This window comes from Artibeus jamaicensis, unplaced genomic scaffold (genome assembly GCF_021234435.1).
Source record: "Artibeus jamaicensis isolate MK-2021 breed Jamaican fruit bat unplaced genomic scaffold, CSHL_Jam_final contig_465, whole genome shotgun sequence".
In the NCBI taxonomy this organism is placed as follows: Eukaryota; Metazoa; Chordata; class Mammalia; order Chiroptera; family Phyllostomidae; genus Artibeus; species Artibeus jamaicensis.
This window is the reverse complement of record NW_026521843.1, coordinates 4,028,226-4,053,518: the sequence shown is the minus strand read 5'-3', so window position 1 is coordinate 4,053,518 and position 25,293 is coordinate 4,028,226. Positions and strand designations below refer to the sequence as shown.

The following is a 25,293-nucleotide window of genomic DNA, read 5'->3' as shown; positions in this document are numbered from 1 at the left end:
AGAATCTTGAATTCAAAGCTCCCTCCACTCCCCTTTGAAAGCAAGTTAAAAACTACCTACTTGAGTACCCCTTTTGAAGTTTTGGATTGGCTGATTTGAGAAAGTCTGTTTTGTGCTAAGGTGACCTGTAGTTAAGGCATACCAGCAGGGCCTTTAACCCTTGTGGCTTTAGATGAGTACTGACAAAAGCGATGCCTTCAACTTTTTCTGTCTTTACACTTGTCTCAGTGCCTCTTTGTCTCAGTCATTAGTCCTCATAAACACTACATTGGGATACCATTTCTGCCACTTTGAGCTTTGGACAATGTGTCATCTTAGGCAAATCACATTTCATCTATCTGGGCTTGGCTTCCCTTTATGTAAAATAATAGGGCTGGTCTAACTCCTCTTAGAGCTGCACCATCCAGTCTGTCATGATGAAAATGTCTTATATCTGTGTGTTCTCTGTAGTAGCACTGGCCTCACTGAATACTTAAAATGTGGCTAGTCAGTGGACTAGGGAACTAAATTTTTCATTTTGTTTAATGCTAATTAATTTAACTTTAAATCGCCACATGTGACTAGTAGCTACTGTTTTGTATAACAGAGCTAGAAACTAGAGATGAGACTCTGGAGAGTCTGATCCATGATTCAAATCAAGCTTTAGAGGAGTCTGATCTGACCTCACTTAGTAATCTTTTTAATTACTCAGTAAATTGTTTCCCATTATTTAAAAAAACCATAAAATTATGGAGTTAGCAATGATTTAATTTTGCTCATAAGGATTGATGATTCATTTGGTATGGTTAACATTTAAATACATCCTTGGTTTATATCTGTTTGTTTTTTAATAAGACTTCTGGCTTATAACCATTTTTCATCCATATGACAAATTTAAACTTAACATATCTAAGTAGTAGATGAAAAGTGTTGCAACTTTACATTTACACTGAATGTCTTCTTTCTTGGAATTTTAGGGGATACTCCATTTTACGCAGATTCACTTGTAGGAACATATAGCAAAATTATGGATCATAAGAACTCCCTATGTTTCCCTGAAGATGCAGAAATTTCTAAACATGCAAAGAATCTCATCTGTGCCTTCCTCACAGATAGGTAATATGCCTTGATGGTCTTTGTGGAGATGACACTTTAACTTTCAAACTTGCAGAGATGAAAGCATACCTAACTCTTAGTTACGTATGAAATCAATCACTCTTCTTATCTAAATTGCATTTAATTCTGGGTTAGCCTTTTTTTACTGCTAAGCCTGGGGTTGGGTTACCTTATCATTTTGGGTTTGCAGCCCAATTGAAACTTAACTCTTAACCCTTGTGTCTAAAAAGAAAAAAAATAGAACTTTGTAAAATGATGCATTTGAGAGAAATAAAACTTTTGTATTATTGACATTTTCTCCTCTAAGGGGGCTCAAGCCATGCTACCCTTGTTGCACAGTTTTTGAGAGAAGAGCCTTTTGTGCATATAAATACTCAACAGATTATAATCTCAAAGACTGTTTGTGTTTAACTTGCGAGTGCCTACTTTCCAACCTGTTTTTATTTGCATTTGAATATGAGCAGGTCGGCCCTGGAAATTCTATATTTCTTAAAACAAAGTAGATGAACAACACTGAAAACCAACCTCAAAAAGGGAAGCTAGACGGCTATTCAGAGTTTTTTCCCTGGCTCTCTCTGCAGTTCTTTGGCTTGCCGTTTACATTTGTGACAGGAGTGGCCGCATCAAGGGACCGGCACATACAAGAGGCTGCTTGCTCTCCAACCCAGACTTTTACTGACTAGCATTACGATTTTAGGGAAGTTATCTTACTGTTTTGGGAAATACTTTTATTCATCCATGAAATGATGGGATCAGAATAGATTAAAAAGTAAGGCCATTTATAACTTTAAAATGCTATGATTCCTTTGCATACCTTATGTTTATTAGCTAGTTGCCATTACAAGAAGTGCTATAGTGACTATCTTTGTAGTGATCTTTGCACATTTTTTTGTAGGATAAAAATCTTACAGGTGGAATTCTGGGAATTGAATTGACCTTGAGAAGTCACATCAGAAAATATTTTTAGTAACAATAATTGTTTCCCTCATTCTCATCAAACTGAATATTATGAATTTTGTTCCATATGAAGCAAAAAAGTTGTTTATATTGTTCCTCAGAGAAATTAATCATTTTTATGTTTATCAATCATTTGTAGAATAAAACTTTAATATTTGTTAATATATACGATTAATGTACAACCCGTGCTGATAAACTCAGAACAAATCCTATATACTGTTTTGCTTTGATAGGATGAGCATAATTTGTCAAAGGTAAAATGGGATATAGCATATGTCATTGAAAGGAGTACCATTCATGAAAGATTTGCTGTAGCAATTTATTGGGAGAAAGGTTGCAGTTTTAAAAAGAATTTTATGCCATTAACGTGGCTAGGAACACTTCCATCTAAAATTTATAGGTTTTTCTCCTTATATTAAACATTGTTCCAGGGCATATAAAAAAACAAATGCTTTTTATTCTCATACAGGTTTTTAAAATTTTTTTCATACAGTTTTAATTGAAATCTCAAAGGGTCAAAGAATGAAATAATTTACATTTTTCTTGTATTCAGAATAATTTAATATAAAGATATAATTTATCAGAGTAAATATGGATAGCTTCAAATATAGTATGTGATTTCTTTTTAAGAAGGGGAGAGATTGTTAAAAATAACAGTTTTAGCCTTGGCTGGTGTAGCTCAGTGGATTGAACGTGGGCCTGGGCACCAAGGGATCACAGTTCAATTCCCAGTCAGGGCACATGCTTGAGTTGCAGGCCAGTTCCCAGCAGGGGACACACGAGAGGCAACCATACATTGATATTTCTCTTCCTCTCCTCCCCTTATCCTCTAAAGATAATCTTTAAAAAACTCTTTTAAAAAATTCATTCCTTTAAAAAAAAAAGTTTTATTAGGGAGGTTTTAATGATTCTTCTGGGCCAGAAGTTAGATCATTGTTCATTTTACATCCTAAAGTTTGTCATGCGGTTTTGGCATGCACAGGTGAATTTTTTTATTTGAAAGTCTCATGTGTACTTTTGTTTGACACAAACTACAGATTGAAATGTTTCGCTTTCCATGGCATTTATTGGGTTGGTGGAAAAGTTTATGTGATACTTTCTGTAAAATAAAAAGGCACATTTTTCCTTTTCATCAATAACTTTATTGATTTAGATGTTTTAAGTATGTTGACTATCTCCCATGTGGTAAAATGTTAATTGTTCTCATTTAGTGTCTTGATTTGATTGCCACCAACTTCAACTGGTCTGCCCAACTGTGGAGCTCCCAGTGAGAATCTCCAGCACAAACCTTTGCAGACCACTTTTGACACTTTTGATCAGTCACCACAGCGCCTTTTCCACACACCGCACAAATTTTGTGTGTGTGTGTGTGTGTGTTTCAGTTTTATTTTTACCTTTAGAAATAATAAGGATAATATGCCAAAAATGTTGCATATGTTCTTCTATCTTCAATATTAAAATGACTACACAAAAATTCCCAAATTTTGATGTTTTTTTAAGATGTATGCTGATATGACAGCTGTCACAAGACAGTCTAACTAAATTGTTTCAAATGAAGTTAAAGACAACTAAAGGCTACCAGCTTACAGGAAAAACCAAATGAACTTTTTGGCCAGCCCAATACATATATTACAGTCTTTTTAACCTATCTGTAGAGATTATATACTATAAACCTGAGATAGCTTTATTTTTTTTTTTGAGAAATATTTATGCTGAAACTTAAAAAAAAAAGATGTCTCAAACTCATTTGTGATCCTTATGTTGATCCTTGTTGAGATAAGAGTTAATATTTTTGTCTTTTCCTAATCTTACCCTTTACATAATTTTTATCTGCATTGCTTAGGGAGGTACGACTTGGGAGAAATGGGGTAGAAGAAATAAAACAACATCCTTTCTTTAAGAATGATCAATGGAATTGGGATAACATAAGGGAGAGTAAGTCAATAATTTAAGTATTTCTATCCTATCACATTTTAAATTGCTTTGTCTTTTGAATTAACAAGCATGTTTCATATATTTAATGCTAACTAATTTTTAAATTGAGAGGTTTCATTTTAAATTTGTTCAGTGGCAGTATTTATAACTAAATTAATATCTCAATATTTTAGCAAAGTAAGCATACAATAAATGTGTATTTAACAATATTTTCCAATACTTTTATAGTAAGTCTTATAGGTTTCTTAATTTGTGAAGTTAAATTTTATGTATCTCAAAAATTTAATTTGCAGAATTATTGAGAAAATGTAAACTATTATTATTGGAGAAATGTAAACTTTTAATTTGAAAGTAATAAATCAGTAATTAATTACTATATGGAGACCATACTCTGGTAAATACTAGGTTAAACATAGTAATTCACTTTAACTTTATGTATATTTGACAGTAATTTATTCTAAGAGGAAGAAATGTTTCTACTTAAAGAATGTAGAAAACTGAAGACCAAAGAATGTATTGCTGCTTATAATTTTAATACCTAGAGTAATATATTGCTTTTCTTGTTTAACTGATTTATTTATATTTAAAACTGATGTAATATAGTAATAAAATATGTATAAAATTGTAATTCTTTGAAAAGTGTTACTAAATGTGGAAAAATGTGTTACTAAAGAGTTCTATAGTAAATCATAAAAATATATTGTTATTAGTTATATATCATTGATGTAGTGTGTTAATATTAATATATTGTTAATAGTATAAAACAAAGCAGGGGTGGTTTATGTATTTATTTTTGGTCATGAATGAAGTGACTCATTTCTTCTGATAGCGGCAGCCCCAGTGGTACCTGAACTCAGCAGCGACATAGACAGCAGCAATTTTGATGACATTGAAGATGACAAAGGAGATGTAGAAACCTTCCCCATTCCTAAAGCCTTCGTGGGAAATCAGCTGCCTTTTATAGGATTTACCTACTATAGAGAAAATTTGTATGTAATTTATTACATTTTCGTTGTCTTCAGAGTCTAGCTGTAAAGAGTTGTCTTACTTTGAGACTGGAGTATGTAAGAAAAAGTATTAATTTGTTTTAAACTTGGGTTTTTTTCCAAAAGGACTATCAAGAGAGTTCATTTATTTTTATCATTTTATTTCTAAAATGCTATATGATATTCATTTACAAATGAATGCAAGGCAGTGCTCTGTATTTGTTTGGGCTGTAGATAAGACCAAATACCTGCTTTTGAAGGAACTTGTCAGCTAACGAGGGGTATGAGAAGGTGATATACTCATCATGCAGAGTAGAATGTGGTATTTGCTTTAAGAAAGCTAGCTACCCCAAAACTGAGATGGTTTGAGCGAAAAATAAAAGTCATGTATCTTTGGGTTGAGAGTAGGAAAAAGTTAGGTAAAACCTCAGGGAAAAGGTGGCATTTTAGTCCAAAGTAAAGATAGGAAAGGGCTTTTTGAATGGCTGAGATGTGAGTGGTGAGGTGGAAGCAAGCACACATTGAGAGCAGCACCGTGTGATTAGTGGGCCCAGCATTGGGTAGGCATTACTGGACTACCACTGTTTGGAGGACTTGCTAAGACTCTGGTTTCCTTGCCCGAGTCCTTCCCTCCGGCACAGAGCCTGGCATAGGTCAGTCAATAAATGGTGGTCAGCTGAAGTGAGTTTTGGGGGGTGAGATTAGAAAATATATTGAAGTTGGAGTTTAGGGGAAGAATTTTGCAACAGGTGATTATTGTGTGCTGTGCCAAGGAACTTTGGACTTTCCAGGTAGTGAAGAGCCACTGAAAACTGTTAAATAGTTGAGTGAAGCATTAATGAGTTAGAGAAACTTTTTCATACTTCCATGTGTAATGATGGGGCTGACCAGACATTATGATCTGCCCCAGACTGAGGGGTTTCCTAGGATATGGTGCAGGACTTTCCTAAAGTCCTAAAACTGGGAAAAATCCCAGGCCAACTAGGAAGAACTGCTCACCCAGCTACCAATAGTGTTCTAAAGATTGTATGCTGGTTTTACGAAGGTGTCAGTGCCTGGAGAAACACAAGCATGTTTATTGGCACTGAGAAAGAGAGAAGTTGACAGTTAAATAGAAGTGTTTGTTTATGTATTAAGCCTTGGAGATCAAAAGATGTTATCTTTGAAAAGGAGGAGAGATGTCTCTTCCTAGAAAATGTTTAGAAAAGAATAAAATAGCTACAGGAACTTGAGGTGAAGAGGGGAAGGTTAGTGACTCCAATCTCAACAATGTGAAATTTTAAATAACAAAACATTCAATAAGAGTGAGAGGCCAGAAAAGTTTATCATTTCATTTAAAATAAGTTGAAGTGAAAAAAAGAAATCTTTCTGATTGGAATTTAATTCTGACAGTAAGTTGGTATTAGAAAATGGACTAAAATGACATGCAAATATTTTCCTGTCTTCCTTCCTAGGTTATTAAGTGACTCTCCATCTTGTAGAGAAAATGATTCAGTGCAATCAAGGAAAAATGAGGTATGTATAAACTTTTACTGTTCTATTTAAGTTACATGTTCAAATATTTTAGTAATGCCCAAATATTTTTAAAAGTTTATTTGATGCTACTTTTTGAGTCATTAGCTGGCATTCCTTGTTGCAATACAATTCAGCATAACATTGAAATTATTTCTTTGGTACCTATAATTGTGTAAGATACAATGGCTAGTAAAATTATGAGTTATATACTGCTTTAGGCTAAGTTTTAGTAGCCAAAGTGATAGAGTAGGTTTATAAACAATTATAATTGTACTTAGAACATTTTATAGTCTTCCAGAAAAGTACAGATAATAAGTTGTAAGAGTATAGAAGTGGTGGAATAATTAAAATTTTGAGTATTTAGTAGTGAATTCATGTAAGGAATAATTTTTATGAAACTTATAATATTTTTTTGATGCTAACCATTTTTTCTTCAAAACTTATAAAAATAAAAAATTTGGATAATTTTGGTATGGTTTGTGTTGAGGACTTTTACAAAGAAAAACAAGCATTTTAATGTTTTCTCTGTTTTTTGTTTGTTTCTTTGTTTTAAATAGGAAAGTCAAGAGGTATGTTGATGTCATATATCTTGAAAAACAGAAAAACTCATCACTCTGGCAGTGTTCTGATATAGCCTCATTTCACTTAGCATTTGGAGTGCTCCATCTCTCAAGAGAGAAGTTTCCAACCTTTTTTCTACCAAGTATCCCTTTTATTATTGCTCCTATAGATCTGTTATTTAAAATAGATATTATGTAGTTTTTGTTTTTATTTACCAAAGACTTAAAATTGGCAGCAAGAACTTCTGATTAGCATGTGATAGCAGGTGTGATAAAATTATATTAATGCAATAGCTGTTAAATTTGACTAGTTTATTGGCCTGTATATTCTTATGAGGGAAAAATACAGTTTTGTTTAAGGTATATGAAATATTTAAGAAACTAGAAAATCTAATCTACAAATAATACTGGCTTTGGAATCTAAAAGACTTGGGTTGTATTTTTTGCACTGTCATTTATGAGCTATGCTATCTTGGCCCAGTTTTTGACCTTTTTTGGATTTGAGTTTCTTTCCTGAGTAGATATAACACTACCATCCTCTTGGGATTTTTGTTAGGATTAATGGGACCTCATTTGTTAAATGCCTGCTGCTGTACCTAAGGCACAAGAGGAATCAGAAAGTTAAATCCTTTATAAAGCTAATAATATTCCAAAATGGATTATTTAATACTTTCTGTAATTTTAATTTGTTTAAAAATTGACAGATCCATCCTTTAAAGATTTAAAGAATAACAAGGAAACGATTTGTAATCAATTAGGTATCATTTATTCAAAAGAGTTATTGATTACAACTCTACAGTACTGTGCCTGGCACTGTGTAAAAAGATAAAAAGAAGAACTTATAGTACTATTTTTAACAATACTAATATATATTTGAGCATTTTCGATAAAATGTTCTGAATATTTGTTTTGGATGTAGACCTTTTATCTAATAAGCACAAAGGCTAACATTTTAAATGAATTCTCTGCAGAACACTAGAGGATATCCTTTACTCATATGAATGAGAAATTTGGTTTCATGGAAGAATTTTGCCAGGATTAGAGCTTCATTTGTATGTTTACTTAGTGTGTTCACACATACACATGGACTGTCATAGACAGAAAGCAAGAGATGGAGGATTTTTTCCTCTGTCAGTAAACATCACATTAGAAGGTACAAATACTGTACCGTAGAGGAGATTATATTAAGTTGAAAGAAAAGACAAGCTTATTATTGTTTTCTTTAAGCCTCACACTTAAAAGTCTGACCAAACTTTATTGTTCTTGTTTTCTAACAGATTCAGAAAAAACTGTACACATTAGAAGAACACCTCAGCACTGAGACGCAAGCCAAAGAGGAGCTAGAGCAGAAGTACAAGTATGTTCTGGAGAGGGTTCAGTGGTATCTTACAGAATTTAAGTTGAAACGTATTACCAAATTGTAATTATATGATTATTTTCAAATATGTAGTAAGTGCTTTTTTTGTCAGTTAGGAGTTATTTTGTTTACTGTTTCTTTTGAAATTCTTAGATCTGTTAATACTCGCCTGGAGAAGGTAGTAAAGGAGCTGGAAGAAGAGGTAAAGTTGCTCTACACTTTCATTAACGTTTTTGTTCATAAAAAGTTTTGATGCCTGACTTATCTATAGAGTCTCTTTGTACCATGTTAATGTATATCTTGATCTGTAATAAAACCTATGTTGTAGCGTGGGTGGACAGGACTAAAATCATAGAATAATCATGATAATAGGCTTCGTTTTTGTTACATAGTTGTAAAACTTGAGTTAATTTAGAATGTACAGGTGAAAAAGTAAAAAAATTGTGTTTGTATTACTGACGTGGATTAAAAACAGAAAGTGACCGTTGTTTCTTTTTTTAATTTTTATTCATAACATTTTAGATTCAGGTTTTTATTATTTTAAGATGGTGATGGAATAGAAAGTTTGCTTTCAATAGTAAACAAAACACTTATATAGTATTGATTATTCAAGAGTAGTGTGCTATTTGAAAAATATGGAAAACATTATAATTTTTTAATGTTAAAAAATTTTATTTATTTATTTATTTTTAAAAGGGAAGGGAAGGAGAGAAATACCAATGTATGGTTGCTTCTGGTGCATCCTCTGCTGGGAACTGGACCCTGCTGGGGACTGGCCTGCAACCCACGCATGTGCCCTGACTGGGAATCGAACCGCAATCTTTTGGTTCACAGGCGTGCTCAATCCACTGAGCTACACCAGCCAGGGCTCTGGAAAACATTATAATTTTAATAATACAGTAGTTACAGCTTTTATTTAGGTATTTTTATCTGTTTGAAATAACTGAAGCAGTTTTTGTTTTTATTTGATTTTTGTACGTGCTCTTTTTTTGATAATAACTTTAAGCACTATTTCAGATTACTTTAAGGAAGAATGTGGAATCGGCGTTAAGACAATTAGAAAGAGAAAAGGCTCTTCTTCAGCACAAAAATGCAGAATATCAGCGGAAAGCTGATCATGAAGCAGACAAGAAACGAAATTTGGAAAATGATGGTTCGTGGTGTAAAATATTAAGTACTTATCAATAAAAAATTATGTGTGTGTGTATGTAGTGTGTTGAAACTTGCCACTGAAATGCTTTTTATCATAGTTAACAGTTTAAAAGATCAACTTGAAGATTTGAAGAAAAGAAACCAGAATTCTCAAATATCCACTGAGAAAGTGAATCAACTCCAGAGACAGGTAAGTTAATCCCAAATTGTAATAAGGATATTGAAGTTTACTTATGACTGCCTATATTTATAGTTTTAATTGGCAAAGCACAAACGAATTTTACCTCTAATTTTAAAAGGGAATCACTAGGAAGTATTTTTAGGAAATATGTTTATTTTAAATACTTTGTTGTGGGGTAAGAAACTGGAGCATTTTCATTATATACACCTGTATGTGTTTGTTTGTTGTTGTTTAACTTTGAATGGAATAACAGCTGGATGAGACCAATGCTTTGCTGCGAACAGAATCTGATACTGCAGCCCGGTTAAGAAAAAGCCAGGCAGAAAGTTCAAAACAGATTCAACAGCTGGAATCTAACAATAGAGATCTACAGGATAAAAATTGCCTGTTGGAGACCGCCAAGTTAAAACTTGAGAAGGAATTTATCAATCTTCAGTCAGTTCTGGAATCAGAAAGGAGGGACCGAACCCATGGATCAGAGATCATTAATGATTTACAAGGTATTAACAGAGAGACTGCACTTGAATTCATCTTAATGATTCATACTTCAGAAATAAATTTAGATGATGGGTAATGTGCTGGGGTAGCACATTTCTGAATATACTATTATGTAAAGTTAGAGTATTAGAGATACATTAATATTAAATTTTGTGAGCAAAAGATTTACTTACAAATGGTTTGAAGTATTTTAAGTATTAAGCCACCTCCCAAGGTGGTAGATTGGGTTCCAGTTGCATTAACTGCAAAGTAGTATCTCAGCTGTATCAACTATACTAATATCATCAACCTTATCAACAGTTGTAAAACTTTTCATAAATAACAGCTTCAAAGTATGAGGTGGTGTCCAAGTTTCTTACTCTTAATATATATATTTTATTGTGATATATTAATTATATATAATTACATATTATATATATTTATATATAAATATAGACACACACTTTATTATGTATATAGTATACATACACATAACACTTTGTGGGTTTATTGTTTTTAAAATGTTGTCATTTTAGGTAGAATATCTGGCCTAGAAGAAGATTTGAAGAGTGGCAAAATCTTGTTTGCAAAAGTAGAGATGGAGAAGAGACAACTACAGGAGAGATTCACTGATTTGGAAAAGGTAGAACATGTTACGCTTTATTTTTGTGTTAGAAAATAACTGTAGGGTCTCAGATTGGAAAACTTATTCTAAAACGAGGGAAATCATTTATTTCTGCGTACTTGTGGACTCTTTCATATTTAGACTTGGTTGTGTAGAGTAGGGATACGTATGTATTTGTAAGGCTCGCCATAGCACTACACAAGCAGCCCTTAGAATGTTAGATGCTTATGGAGGGAGGGTCTCTCCTTGAGTATGTATAATGAGGATGCTTCTCTCCAGGGGTCCAAGGAAAGCTCAGATTTTCACTAATTACATGTCTTAAAAGTTACATAAAGTTGTCATGACTTTTGGCATTTAGCAGTTTTTGTTTAAAAATAGTGTAAGCTAGGGATAATTTCTAGGTTCTGTGCAGCTCATATTTTTTTCATTTACTTAATTTGTTTATTTAAGTAAGTAATGTATCACCTGTGGTAGAAGTATCAGGATGCATGTAGGCCAATCTAATGGATAATTTCTAAAGTAGTAATAAATCACAGAGATAATTATAATGCAGTGTGGTAAGCAGAATGGTAGAGGCATGGACAAGGGAGATGAGCAGGTACACAGGATGACCCCCAACAGGGCAGGCTGGTTGACAGGGGAGGGGTACACTCTGAGTGGGGGAGGACAGCACGAGCAAAGGCACAGAGGATGGGAAGTTGAAAAGCCTAGTCTGTTTACTTAATTACAGACTGGTCAATATTTCTGGATTATAGAGCAGGGGGCAACAATTTTTAATCTTTTTAAGAGAAAGGTAGTAAATATTTTAGGCTTTGCAGGCCTTAGAGTCTCCATTGCAACTACCCAGTTATGCAGCAATACCTAAAGGAGTGGGTATGGCTATGTTCCGATGAAGTTTTACAAAAATAGCAGGCCAGTCTAGTCCTACCCTCTAAGAGTGGGAATTCAGTGGCCAGAGTGAGGCTGTAAAGCTAGGCATGAGCTAGATCACGCAAGATTTTGAACACTCTGTTAATAGTTTCTTTAAGTAATGGACTGGACACTGAAGATTTTTAAATTGGTCAATCACTGTGTACCATGTGGAGAATAGATTCGAGGAGGATAAGTGGTAGAGACTACCACTTTTAAGCATTCAAATCATGGACACTTAACCAGTACCATGGTTAAAAAGAGGGAAAACAAGGATGACTCTGAGGAATATTTTGAGGAGGGATGTTTGGCAGCAATTAGTAATTGGTTAGATGTGGCATGTGAGTAGTGAGTACTCCAGGATGAGTTTAGGTTCTTAGTTTGTGACAAGATACATACTAGTGCCATCAATCAACAGTAAGAGAAAAATAGCTCTCGTAGAGGAAAGGATCTACAGTGATAGATCCACTTTAGTCATAAGTTTGGGGAGCCTGCGAGACAGCCATATTAGGACATCTACAAAGCAGTAAGTTATGGTAATAGGAGCTATAGAAATATTTCTGATGCATTGATATAGAAGTAGCTGGAATCATGCTAATGGAAGAACCCATCCGGGAAGAATTTGTTTAGAGCAGTGGTTTTTTCAGGGCAGGTATTAGTGAACTATTAGTGTGAAAAGTCATTTTCAGTATTAAGGACTTTATTTCAAACACAAAAGAAATACCTACATTTATGATACGAACTATATAGACAACCAAGAATTAGAAAATCATCTGAGGATGTGTAGAAAATAAACTGACTTCTATTATTAAAGATTCTCAACTTAAAATACACCTCCTGAAGTTGGTATAGCAAAAAGAAACATTTGGTATGTTTTAAAAGTTTGAGAAGTAATAATATAGGAAAAGGAAAAACATTGTGGCTAAAGACACTACCTCCAAGAACACCAACGTTCAAGGGGTATTTGGGGGAAAATTTCACAAGTGCCAGATGAGATGAAAACATGATGGGGAGAATGAAGTGAGTTCAGTGTCACATAGTTTCAAGGGCAACAGTGAGTTCCAGTGAGGTAGGTAAGACTAAAAAGTGTCTATTGAATTTGATGTTGAGAATGCCATGGGTCACTTTATTAAGATCAAATGGTCTCAGTATGACCTCAGAATAGTAGAGTGGAGGGAGGTGTGGCCGTAGGGAAGGTGTGGCAGTGGGAAGAGCACGGGTGCAGTGCACAGATTGCTTGTACAGGAATCGGAATGAATAGAAGAGGGAAAGTCCAGGACATTCTGAGTAAGTCTATAAAAAACCTTTGTAAGCTTTTGAAATTGTCAGCCAGTCTTTTTTGTTATAGCTGTCATTTTAATCTTTAATAGGAAAAGAACAACATGGAGATAGATATGACATACCAACTAAAAGTTATACAGCAGAGCTTGGAACAAGAAGAAGCTGAACATAAAGCTACAAAAGCCCGGCTGGCAGATAAAAATAAGATTTATGAATCCATCGAAGAAGCTAAATCAGAAGCCATGAAAGGTACACATTTTTATGAGGGTTTTCCAGCAGCATTTTACTAAGACTTGATTCTATGTTCAATTCTTTGATTTTGAAAATACTTGTTTATATTTTATTATCAAATACTAGAGGGGAAACACTATCATGGAAGCTTTACATATATATGTATTTCCCCCTCCCCGTAGCAACAGTCATTTCTAAGAAAAGAAGGCCCAAACAAAATAATTCAACAAAATTTTTAGAGCAGAGAGAAATCAGTATTTTGGTGCTATTGATAGTAACAGGCATATAGAACGTGAAGTCCTAATACACTACTTGATTTGGGGGATGTGCTCTTTTTTTAATACTTAGTTCGATATTTCATCAGCTTGTGGTTCTTGCCACTTTCTTCAAGATAAATATTTTAAAATAGTAGGCTGACTTAACTAAAATAGAAGCTCACTGAGTTTTTGGAGCTTTGGCATAATGAAGATACCAGCTAGATTTGATCAGAACTGGTCAAAGGCACTGATTCAGGTTGATAAAAGATCAAATGGGTGCTCTATTTGGAAAAATTGGATTAGAAGAGATGAAGTTTGTGGGCCATGTTTCTCTGTCTGTGGCCTAGAAGACAATGGAATTTCTTTTGAGGTATAATTTGGTGCAATAAAATGCAGACATTTTTTGTATTTGTAGTGTGCACGTGTAACCATCACCCAAAACAAGGTATAGAACCTATTTTTCCATCACCTTGGTAAATTCACTTATGCTTCTTTCTATTTTCTGTGCCCACATTAGGGTGATTATTTTTTTTAAATGATCACATTTGTTCACAGATTATTCTCTGAACTAATGAAAATAAATTTTGTATAACTACCATTTTTTAAACTCTTACAGCACTATCTTAAGATGTATGACTTTGGTATTTTACATAAGTACATAAAACTTAAATATTAGAGGTGGTATTCAAATCTGGGTCTAAATCCTTTGATCTTTCCACTGCATATTATTACCTCCTTTGATTAAGAATCTAACTTCACCATCAATGAATTACTACCTATGTGACCTTGCCTAGTTACTTAAACTTTTGTGCCTTGTTTCCTATAAAGGGACAATTAAAGTATTAGATTATTGTGAAAACCAAGTGCAATGATACATGAACAGTGCTTAGAAATGCTGTTATTAATGATATGTGAAAAAGTTTCATTTTTCTACACTTTTGAAGACAATTCATTAAAAACTGAAAGTCGTAGGCTTCATTTTTAGTTAGTATAACTTTCTACTAAATGATAGCTAGACATTGAGCTTTAGGTATGAAGGAGCTGAGGAACCTAGAACAGGTTTTCTAATTGGGATAGCAAAAGGTAAGTTCAATTGTAATAACTTACATTTAATAGGGAATCACTTGATTAGACTAAACTTTGCCTGCTGTACACTTTGAGATTGAAAAAGGTTTTTAAAAGCCTTTCTTATTAATAAAACAAAAGCTGTTGTGAGTCTTTAGAAAATATAAGAAAGTATAAACTAAGTCAAGACTAACCATAATCTTAGTAACCAGAGTGACACTTGTATATTTTCTCAGTTTTTTCATAGTTTTGCTTTTTAAAAAAAAAAAATACTGTGAACATTTTCTTGGGTCATTAAAAATTCTTTTTTAATAGTGAACACTTCCTGTTTGCTATGCACCAGGTATCATTTAAGTGCTACACATATATTAACTCAGAATCTGTGTAACTTCCCTACGAGGGTAGGTGCTGTTATCACCGTTCTAGAGATAAGGCAGCTGAGCCTCAAGAAGGTTAATTAACTTCACCAATCAAGTAATTAGGAAGAGGTGGAGCCAGGGTTTAAACACCGCAAGTTTGCCTCCACAGCCCAGATCTCTACCACCTCCCTAAAACACCGCTTTCATCCTTGTCCTGTGATATGCTAAGATGGACAGAAGAACCATAGAAAAGGTCAGAGAATCTACCTGAATGTGAGGTAAGGCAGGCAGCACTGAGAGGCACAGAGTATCAGGAAAATAAAGAATCTGTATTTAAAAGATGCTCATATCTTTTAGAGCCATAAGTAAAGTAGGATTATTTTACTTCCATTAGAATGGACGTAATGTCTCAAAGGCATACCCTGCAAATGAAACACCTGACTTTCAAGAATGAAATTGTTGACGTTTCAAATACAGTAACAGGAGTGATTAAAATATTAAACTGAGGATTAAAAAAAATTTTTTTAAATATTTTATTATTTATTTATCTTTAGAGGGGAAGGGGGGGAAGGAGAGAGGGAGAGAAACATCAATGTATGGTTGCCTTTTGTGCGTCCCCTGCTGGGAACTGGCCTGCAGGGAACCGGCCTGCAACCCAGGCATGTACCCTGACTGGGAATCGAACCGCGATCGTGTGGTTCGCAGTAAAAAATATTTTTAAGGAGTATCATTTACTATAATTTTTATTAACACTGCATCATGTATTTGATGCAGTTCTTTTGTTTGTAAATTCATGATTATGTTCATTTTTTGTGGCAACAGAAATGGAAAAAAAGCTCTTGGAAGAAAGGGTTTTAAAACAGAAAGTGGAGAACTTGCTCCTGGAAGCTGAGAAAAGATGCTCTCTATTAGACTGTGACTTTAAACAGTCACAGCAGAAAATAAATGAACTCCTTAAACAGAAAGATGTTCTAAACGAAGATGTAAGTATGTTTACTAGTAAATAATAAACTATTTAATAAATTAATAATAAACTAGGTTTATTTGTAAAGGAACAATGATGGTTTCATAATTAAATTTTTTTCTTATTCTGTGAACTTTCAATTTTACTGAATTTGGATAATGTATTAAATGAACCATAATTTTAAGAACTTTAGTTATTTTTACCATAAAGACTTTATTTAAAAATATAACTATCAAAAATACAAAAAATATATTTTACTGTGAAATGAATTTACTATGTAAGGACAAAAATCTGTTTTGAGTCATCATATAGGCTGCCAGCTTCATTGATAAGAAAAAATCAAAATTACCCACATATCAAGGTACACAATTTATTTTTTAGGTTAGAAACTTGACATTAAAAATAGAGCAGGAAACTCAAAAGCGCTGCCTCACACAAAATGACTTGAAGATGCAAACACAGCAAGTCAACACACTAAAAATGTCAGAAAAGCAGTTAAAACAAGAGAATAATCATCTCATGGAAATGAAAATAAACTTGGAAAAACAGAATGCTGAACTTCGAAAGTAAGTTAATTATTTGAAACAGAGTTTTACTAATATGCACAACTATCCACATATAAATTATTTTAAATTTGTTTATCTTGGATTTTTTTTTTTACCATTTTATTTTCTTGACCATTTGTCTCTTTTTTTCTGTACAAGTAATGCACTGCGCCACTGTCGTTCTTTAAGATCATAACTTGCTTCCCCAGCACTTCGGACGGCGGCTGCCTGACTCTGAGAGCGCGATGGGAGCGGGGGGCCGGGGCGGAGAAAGTGTCTGCGTTTCTCACCCCTGCTCTTCACGTTCCTTCTCGAGCTGTCTCTCAAGCTCGTCGTCCACGTAGTTTTTGTTTGTTCCTTTAGTGTCTGGGACTTGGAAATGTTTCAGTGTTAAGCACATACCATATAGAATTTTAAAACATTTTCCCAGCATATATTCTAGTGCCCTGTTCACTTAGAAAATAGAAAATATACTAAAATAACATTTTGAAAAACTATAATTTTGCTTTTTAAAAAAATATCTTACGTATGTATGTATTTTAGACACAGGAGAAGGGAGGGAGAAAGAGAAGGAGAGATATATCAATGTTTGGTTGCCTCTCACATGCCCCTGTAGTGGGGACCAGACCTTGGCCACAACCCAGCTATGAGCAGCCCTGACTGGGAATCCAACCAGTGAACCTTTGGTTCGCAGGCTGGCACTCAATCCACTGAGCCACACCAGCCCGGACTCATACTTGCCTTTTTTTTTTTTAAGAAGCCTAAAATTAACTTATTTCAACCTAACCTCTTAAAATGGGGTGTTAGACTCACTTTTAATTTTACTTATAATTTAATTTTATTTCTTTATTGAAGATTAGCATACATATAGCAAGAGTACACAAATGATCAATGTAGAGCTCACTGAATTTTTACAAAGTATAAAATCTGTGCGGCTGCCAGCTACATTTAGATATAAAATCCCGTACTCTTTACCTCCCCTCAGGCCTTCTCCCATTCACCCATATGAGATAACCAATTTGGGGTTTCTCTCTTAATTCTACACTTGGTTGGCATAAATGGCTGATTATAGTGCATGTATAAGAATATGTAATTTAGACTCTTAAAAATTATTGAGGTTGCCCTGGCTGGTGTGGCTCAGTTGGATGGAGTGTTGTCCCACAGACCGGCAAGTTACAGGTTCGGTTCCTGGTCAGGCCGCACACCCAGGTTTTGGATTCGATCCCCAGTCGAGGTGTGCACAGGAAGGCAGCTGGTCCGTGTTTCTCTCCCACATCTCTCTCCCTCCCACCTCTTTTCCTCTCTCTAAAAGCGATGAAAAATTGTCCTCGGTAGGATAAAAAATTTTTTCATTATTGAAGGCCATAGAATTTTTTTTATCTGAGATATATCTAATAGTATTTTTTGCCTTAAAAATTAAAACTGAGGGAATTTTAAAACATAGAAACATGAAAGAACACATTTCATTAGCGGCTGGAGTGATGACGTCATGATGTGTCGTGGAGCTTCAACACAGTCCATGTACACCAGTGAGAGGACGGAAGTTTAGCACAGTGGTGCGCACATAGTGTTGTGAACGCGGTTTGACCTCGGGGTCCTGGGGACGGGGCTGAGGGCCTTGCAGGGGACTCTCACACTACACTTTAGGAGTCATGGTTTTAACACGTGTGTAACTCGTTTAACATTTGACTCAATATTGCCCCAGAGAGCGTCAGGATGCAGATGGGCAGATGAAAGAGCTCCAAGACCAGCTTGAAGCAGAGCAGTATTTCTCAGTAAGTTCCAAACACATTAATCTGAAAACTTATATTTGTAGAATAAAAAAAAATGCTGCACAGCTTGCAGAATGATTCTTGTGTTTAGACTAGATTGTTATCATTGTTTACAAAAGAGCTCTAAGCACAGGCCCATCCCTTATGAACTTGATTAAAAGCATTGCTTTTAGAGGAATACTGTTTTTGTAATGAGACAAATAAAGTTGTTATTGTAACATTCATACTTTTTTTAGCTCAGTTTTAAAATATGAAATAGTAGCTGTTATTTCTGTTTCATCAATTTAAGCCAACAAAATTATCTAGTCTAAATTAGTCATTTTTTTGTCTCTTCATCCCTACCAGTCTCTGTCATTTAATGAGAAATCCTAGTATGATGTCCAGTTGAAAATCATGCTTCTAAATCATTAGCTGAACTGTACTAGTTAATCGGTTGATTATAAGGAAATAGAAAAGCTCATTAAACTATTACTTTGCTCAGTGGCTCAGCATTACTCAGTGTTATGAATATATGTTTATGTGCTCAACTTTTTGTGTAGATACATTATAAATGTAAAAATAGTATTCTTGATGATGGTGGTGGTTTATGTTTCTTTTATGTTTTTCTGTGTAGACCCTCTATAAAACACAGGTTAGGGAACTTAAAGAAGAATGTGAAGAGAAGACCAAACTGTGTAAAGAATTACAGCAGAAGAAACAGGAATTACAGGATGAAAGGTAAGGACAGGGTCCCGTCTCTTTTGTTCGTAGGTACGTACCCTGCTCCTAGAAGAGTGCCTGCTCTACCCAAATAGAGATTGGTGAATGGAGTGAGTCAGACACAAACTTTGACTTCACAGTGAAAAGTCGAACATTAAGATGATATATCTCTAAAATGTAGGGACTCCTTGGCTGCTCAGCTGGAGATCACCTTGACCAAAGCAGATTCTGAGCAGCTGGCACGTTCAATTGCTGAAGAACAGTATTCTGATTTGGAAAAAGAGAAAATCATGAAAGAGCTAGAGATCAAAGAGATGATGGCGAGGCACAAACAGGAACTCAGTGAAAAAGATGCTACAATTGCATCTGTAAGTAAATTCTTGTTTGTTTGTTTTTTTTTCATTATAATTAAATTACTATATCATAAGTTGTTTTTAGAAGCACTAGGAAAATATTGTAACATAGATCTAAGTGAAAAATTATACACGCTGGCTACGAGATTTTCCACCACTTAACCATCAGTTTCTCAGCGTTGTTTATACTCATCACGTTGGCAGAGATTCAATAACTTGACTAATTTTAGATGTTTGAAGGATGTCTGGAAAATGGCATTCATATTTATTATTGTGAAGCATGTAGATTTAGTATCATAGAATAGTGTGGCAATTTCCAGTAAATTTTAAACATTCATATTATCCAAAGAAAGTCCACACACATTAAGATAAATTTGCTAGTGGGATTCAGGCACAGTACTCACAGCAGCATGAATGTTTGTAATAGCAAAAACTCAGTTGTCTTTTCAGTAGGTGAATGAGTGGATGGATGAAATGTGGTGGAATATGAAACTCCTATATGAGTTAAAATGAATTAGATCTTTGTATCAACAACCCAATATAATTTTGAGTGAAAGCAGCTACAGAAAGATAAATACAGCATGGTGCTCTTTATGGATTATTTAAAATCACATAAAACTCTACTATATATTGTTTCATGTTTATGTAATAAAAATACACAGTCATGAATGAAAAGGATGGAACAGTTCACAGTAAAAATTCCTTCAGAAAGGAAGAATAGGAACAGGATTTGGAGAGAATACAAAAGGACATCAACTTTCTTTAGTAAAATTTTATATTCTGTTTTAAAACAATGTTCCAAAAGAAATACTGCAGTTTTAAATTTTGTTTATTCTGTATGATAGAACGCAGAGCTTTGTTATAGTTATTTGCTTTTTTTCAGTTTATTAAAGGTTTTTCTCATTAAAAATACTGCTTAGGATATTTGAGAGAAGGACGGTTTTTTTCGGCTTCTTGGGGTGCATATGAAGTTTTATTGCGGTTAGGAAAATTTTCTTCAAGAGTGAAGTTTGGTAAGGTAACATAAAGGCAAGACATCTAGAGATAGAGGTAGTTAGAAAAACAAGAGTTGTAGCAACATTCTAGGATATTTTCATTTTGAATTACTGCTTTATAATTTAAATTTATAAATTGGAGTGTGATATTTATTCTACTTTAATTTCTTAGCTTGAAGAAACTAATAGGACACTAACTAGTGATGTTGCCAATCTTGCAAATGAGAAAGAAGAATTAAATAACAAATTGAAAGATGCCCAAGAACGTATGTATTAACATAGAATGTTTATTTTAAATATATTTCATAGTTGTGTCTTAGTTATATAATGTTTACATTTCTCCATTTTCAGAACTGTCAAGGTTGAAAGATGAAGAAATAAGTGCAGCAGCTATTAAAGCACAATTCGAGAAGCAGTTGTTAACAGAGAGAACACTGAAAACTCAAGTATGTAGAATAAACTCTAAATAGGATTGTGCATTTTTTTAGTTTGTCTTTTACAGTTTACCTCTGGTGTTACAGATTGTCCACAGCAGTCATTGAATGTATCAGTATTTATGAACAGTCATAGTGATTTTTGCCAAGTTAGTAGAAGCTAGATTTGATTAACATTGACCAGTTCAATGTTTAAGTTTTTTGTTAATTTTTTCATACCGAGTCACATTCCTTCCTAATTTTTATCATAATCTGATAAGTTTTTTCTTTTTAATAAACTATAGAGAATGACCATTTGCCGACAGCCTGGAAAAGGGTCAGTCGTACAGGTGCTTGTGACTATTGACCACCTTCTGCCGGCTGTCACAGTTGTGCATACACCACCGATACTTGTGGGTCCCCGGGGCTCTGCTCTGTGGTTGGACGTGCATTCTATTAATGTGATGCCACTGCAAGTAAAAATCTCTCTTGAAACTTAAGAATTCACAGTGACAAAAAGTGACATGCAGTTGAACCCATAAACATTTCATGTCACAATTCTCAGAAAACATAAGTGAAAAACTAATGAGTACAGACTGGGGAAGGGTAATGAGGAATGAAAGGAGACGTGTTACTTAATGTACAGTGTTTTTTGGTGGCCCTGTGCAAAGCGGCGAAGACTATTAGTGGTTGTATAACTTGCTATTGATGAGTTACCAAGCAACCATCAACATAATGTATTTTATTTATTCATATTCTTATTCTTGTGTTTTTAAGGCTGTGAATAAGTTGGCTGAGATCATGAATCGGAAAGAGCCTATCAAACGTGGCAGTGACACAGACGTGCGGAGAAAAGAGAAGGAGAATAGGAAGCTGCACATGGAGCTGAAGTCTGAACGTGAAAAATTGACGCAGCAGATGATCAAGTATCAGAAAGAACTGAATGAAATGCAGGCTGTAAGGATGCTTTTTGAACTCTAGACTGAGGACTTCTTTTTTAGAAGTAGACTTTAATATCTGTGTGTATTTTATTGGTTATAGAACATTTCTGTTAATAATTATTAAACTAAGAATAAGAATAAAAATTCATGAGATATATGGCATCCAGCTAATATAACATAATTTAATTTCTCATAGCAAATAGCTGAAGAGAGCCAAATTCGAATTGAACTGCAGATGACACTGGACAGTAAAGACAGTGACATTGAGCAGCTGCGGTCACAGCTCCAGGCCTTACACATGGGCATGGACAGTTCCAGCACAGGCAGTGGGCCCGGGGACACTGAGGCGGATGATGGGTTTCCAGGTACAAGCTTGTTTTTAGCCCTTACATTTATTCTTATTAAAAGACTTCTGTCTTAAATATAAAACTGATGGCTGTTTTAAAGCCCTGTGACGACTGACTTTGTTCCTGAGGAAAATGTTTGTGATTTCTTTAAGGGAAGAACCTGCTCCTTGGAGTGGAGGTTCCAACAACAGCTTAAACCTACTGTACTTAGTGACTTTTGACAAAATTTTTCATTAAAAACACAAAGGAAAATTCCACATATTTAGTTACTTAAATTAGCTCATTATATAGTTTAAGTAGCTCTCCTTTTAAGTTTTTATTTTTTTCTTCTCTTAACTCTTTTCTGCGTTCTTACTTTTTTATGTTGGGTCTTTAGTCCATGTCACTCAGTCACACACTATGGAATCCATGTCATTCACCTACCAGCGCTCCTCCACCTCTCTCAGTATTGCCACTAAGCCTTCCAGTTCTCGTTCGCTCCTTGACTCTGACTCTGATTCAGAAGAAGACTCTTTGCCTTACTTACCTATCTCATCGGGACCTAATGATACAGGTGATATCCTGAAAACCTTTCACCTTGCTCACTATTCTTAATTTTAAGTCCTTGTGAAAAACTTTGGAAACATTAACTGATATTCACTAACTCTAGCCAGTTGCTCTAGTCTCAATTAAAAAGAGACTGCTGCATGAAAAAAGAGTTTGTTTTCAGGGTATTTGCACACGGCATTACTTTTATTGTACAACTGATAGATTGATTTTGTGGGCTTACAAGAAATGAGGCAGCGCTTTGCATCATTTAAGAGCATATGGTTTCACAACCTGTTTTATCCATGTTCAACCAGGAAGAAATTCTTTCTGAAATTTCATATTCAGAGAGACAGTATGGAAAAGGCATGCAGGCTGTCTTGGAAGGTGCACTTGGGTTTGCAGCGAGTGCTCACCACGCAGCACTTCGCTGGGCCTCGAAAGACAGTTTGACCTTATCTTTGTTCTTGTAGTGTAAGTAAAGACACTGGACAGAAAGCACATAAAATTGTGTTTATACAAAGTTGGCGTAAGTACAAAAACATGTAATGTAGATGCCACAGGAAATTGGTGTAGGAACAGTTGAATGTGAGATAAAATTTAGCCTTTTATTGGGAGGGGGGGTGGTGGGGGAAATGGAAACAACTGTACTTGAACAACAATAACAAAATAAAATAAAAAGAAATCAAAGTAAAATAACAGTAGTTACCATATTTTCCCACTTATAATGCTCTCTCGTGTATAATATGCATTCTTATTTTTCCCTCAAAAATTTGGGCCAAAAAATACGCATTCTATGTGGCAGAATGCTACATTGTCACCACATTTCCCAGGTATACATCAGTATATAATATAAAACACAAGTGGTTGTATTGAAGTTGTTTTAGAGCTTAGCAATAAAATTATTTCAGTCTTACGCCTGTTGTTAGGAGTCATCCGACTTAGCCCTTTAAACTGGTGTAGGACCAGGTCCAGGGCTGCGCATGCAGCTGTTTTGATGACGGCGTTTCTGTGGGAGAGTTTGGAGGATGAGAAGGGTGCCTGGGTGCTGGGCTCAGAGGCTTGTCCCTTGTGACTTTCCTGCAGGCACTGGGGGGGGAAGGGAAGTTGATGTGGGGCGTCTCGCACAGTGCAGACACATAGTATTTGTAGAACAGGCCAGAGTTACTTTTCTTATTAGAATAATGTCAAAATGTTTACTCTCCTTAATTAGTTTATTAAAAGATGTTAATGAAATGCCAGTAGAACAAATTCTAAGTTCAGTTTCCTTTACTAGAATTGTATTGATTTTGATGTTTTAGAATTTAGACATCTTTTGGTTGTATTTCTACTCATTAATCAAACTTAATCTGTAATATGCACAATTTTGTTTCATTTTATTACAGCCATTCTAAAAGTTCATTTTTCCTGAACATGTAATTACTCACTTGAAATGTTTTCTTAGAAGAAAATGTGTGGTATATCTGTAGTTAGGCCTCCCAAAGGAAAAACAAAGGACTCCAGTACAGGTCGATTAGTGAGAATAGAGCGCTGCTTCTCTTTCTTGCAACTTTTCTGCTGAACTTTGCAAATGCATGGATTTAATCAGTGGGGCATTTGACTATAAACTACAGAATATGTATGTATTTCCAATATGATATAACCTGAATTTTGTTTGCATTGCTTAGCTTGCTTATACTGATCCCGTGTTATTATATCCTAGCTAATGTGCAGTGGTAAATTCTGAAAGGTAGATTGATTTGTGACTTTATGTTAAAATTGTATTAAATTTCCCATTTTCTTAGCAGAATTTTTTATTTTTCCTCATATCTTGGGTTTTTCTTACAGAATCAAGACTAGAGGGATGGCTTTCATTGCCTGTGAGAAATAACACTAAGAAGTTTGGATGGGTTAGAAAGGTAAGTGGCGCTTTAGAATATGGCTCTTTTGCTCCACTCTTAGTTGGTTTGGCTACAGCCCTTTCACTTCTTCAGTTTTAAGATACACCCAACTGATGTAACTAGGGCCTTGAGACACATAAAACTTGTTTGTGCTTTCTGAGTTGGAGTGATACGATTTTATATATCTTTGTAAAAAGTAACTTTATCATTAATAGAGTGTTAATAATAAAACATGTTTTGGTGTTAAGAAAACAGACACCCGTGCTTTTGCGCATTTGGTGGGAAAACCACTCTGGGTATGACTGAAAGACCCCCTTATTTTTTTTCCTTTGTTACTATGGTTATTGATGTTATCATGTTCAGTTTTGATGTGTGTAGTTCTTTCAGGTACTTTGTGCTAACAAAATACCACAGGCTGGGTAGCTTAGGAAAAACGGAAAGTTATTCCTCGTGGTTCCGGAAGCCGGAGGTCCAGGACGCTGGCATGGTTGGGCCCTGTGAAGGCCCTCTTCCGGACTGCAGACTTCCCGTTTAGTCCTCCCGAGGCAGAAGGGGCTTGGGGTCTCTCTGAAACCCCCTTTGTATGACCGTCGATCCCATTTATGAGGGCTTTGCTCTTGTGACATAGTCACCTTCCGAAAGCCCTTCCTCCTAATACTGTCCCATTGGGCCTGAGGTTTGACTTACTGATCTGAGGGGGACGTAAACAGTAACAGGTTACCTGTGCTATTGGATCTTGAAGCCAAATCAATCTAAAAATATATCTGAATTCATTTTTAATTTGCTTATTTAAATTATATACAAGCACAATTTTTTATTATTTTAAAGAAGACTTTTCTAAGGGTATATTAAGAACTTTTTAGTTATTTAACTTAGGTATTTTATGTGATTTTTATTGCTAAAAGAAAGTTTATTTT

General features: G+C 34.7%; 1 protein-coding gene across 3 annotated transcripts in view; it reads left to right on the top strand.

Annotated features, from left to right (window-relative positions):
• The window catches only part of ROCK2 (Rho associated coiled-coil containing protein kinase 2), a 103,959-nt gene that overhangs the window by 66,219 nt on the left and 12,447 nt on the right, over window positions 1-25,293 (top strand). For 2 of the 3 annotated variants that reach the window (XM_053666898.1, XM_053666897.1), the window contains exons 7-29: window positions 957-1,095; window positions 3,896-3,987; window positions 4,817-4,976; window positions 6,428-6,488; window positions 7,046-7,057; window positions 8,326-8,405; window positions 8,559-8,607; window positions 9,423-9,558; window positions 9,656-9,747; window positions 9,992-10,238; window positions 10,752-10,858; window positions 13,120-13,279; window positions 15,765-15,925; window positions 16,288-16,472; window positions 18,157-18,226; window positions 18,837-18,940; window positions 19,104-19,290; window positions 20,443-20,536; window positions 20,622-20,716; window positions 21,461-21,640; window positions 21,821-21,989; window positions 22,348-22,524; window positions 24,324-24,394. In XM_053666898.1, coding sequence (XP_053522873.1) covers window positions 957-1,095; window positions 3,896-3,987; window positions 4,817-4,976; window positions 6,428-6,488; window positions 7,046-7,057; window positions 8,326-8,405; window positions 8,559-8,607; window positions 9,423-9,558; window positions 9,656-9,747; window positions 9,992-10,238; window positions 10,752-10,858; window positions 13,120-13,279; window positions 15,765-15,925; window positions 16,288-16,472; window positions 18,157-18,226; window positions 18,837-18,940; window positions 19,104-19,290; window positions 20,443-20,536; window positions 20,622-20,716; window positions 21,461-21,640; window positions 21,821-21,989; window positions 22,348-22,524; window positions 24,324-24,394 — 2,828 coding nt within the window. The remainder of the gene's footprint in view (window positions 1-956; window positions 1,096-3,895; window positions 3,988-4,816; window positions 4,977-6,427; window positions 6,489-7,045; window positions 7,058-8,325; window positions 8,406-8,558; window positions 8,608-9,422; window positions 9,559-9,655; window positions 9,748-9,991; window positions 10,239-10,751; window positions 10,859-13,119; window positions 13,280-15,764; window positions 15,926-16,287; window positions 16,473-18,156; window positions 18,227-18,836; window positions 18,941-19,103; window positions 19,291-20,442; window positions 20,537-20,621; window positions 20,717-21,460; window positions 21,641-21,820; window positions 21,990-22,347; window positions 22,525-24,323; window positions 24,395-25,293) is intronic. The other variant, XM_053666899.1, reaches the window with a different exon arrangement.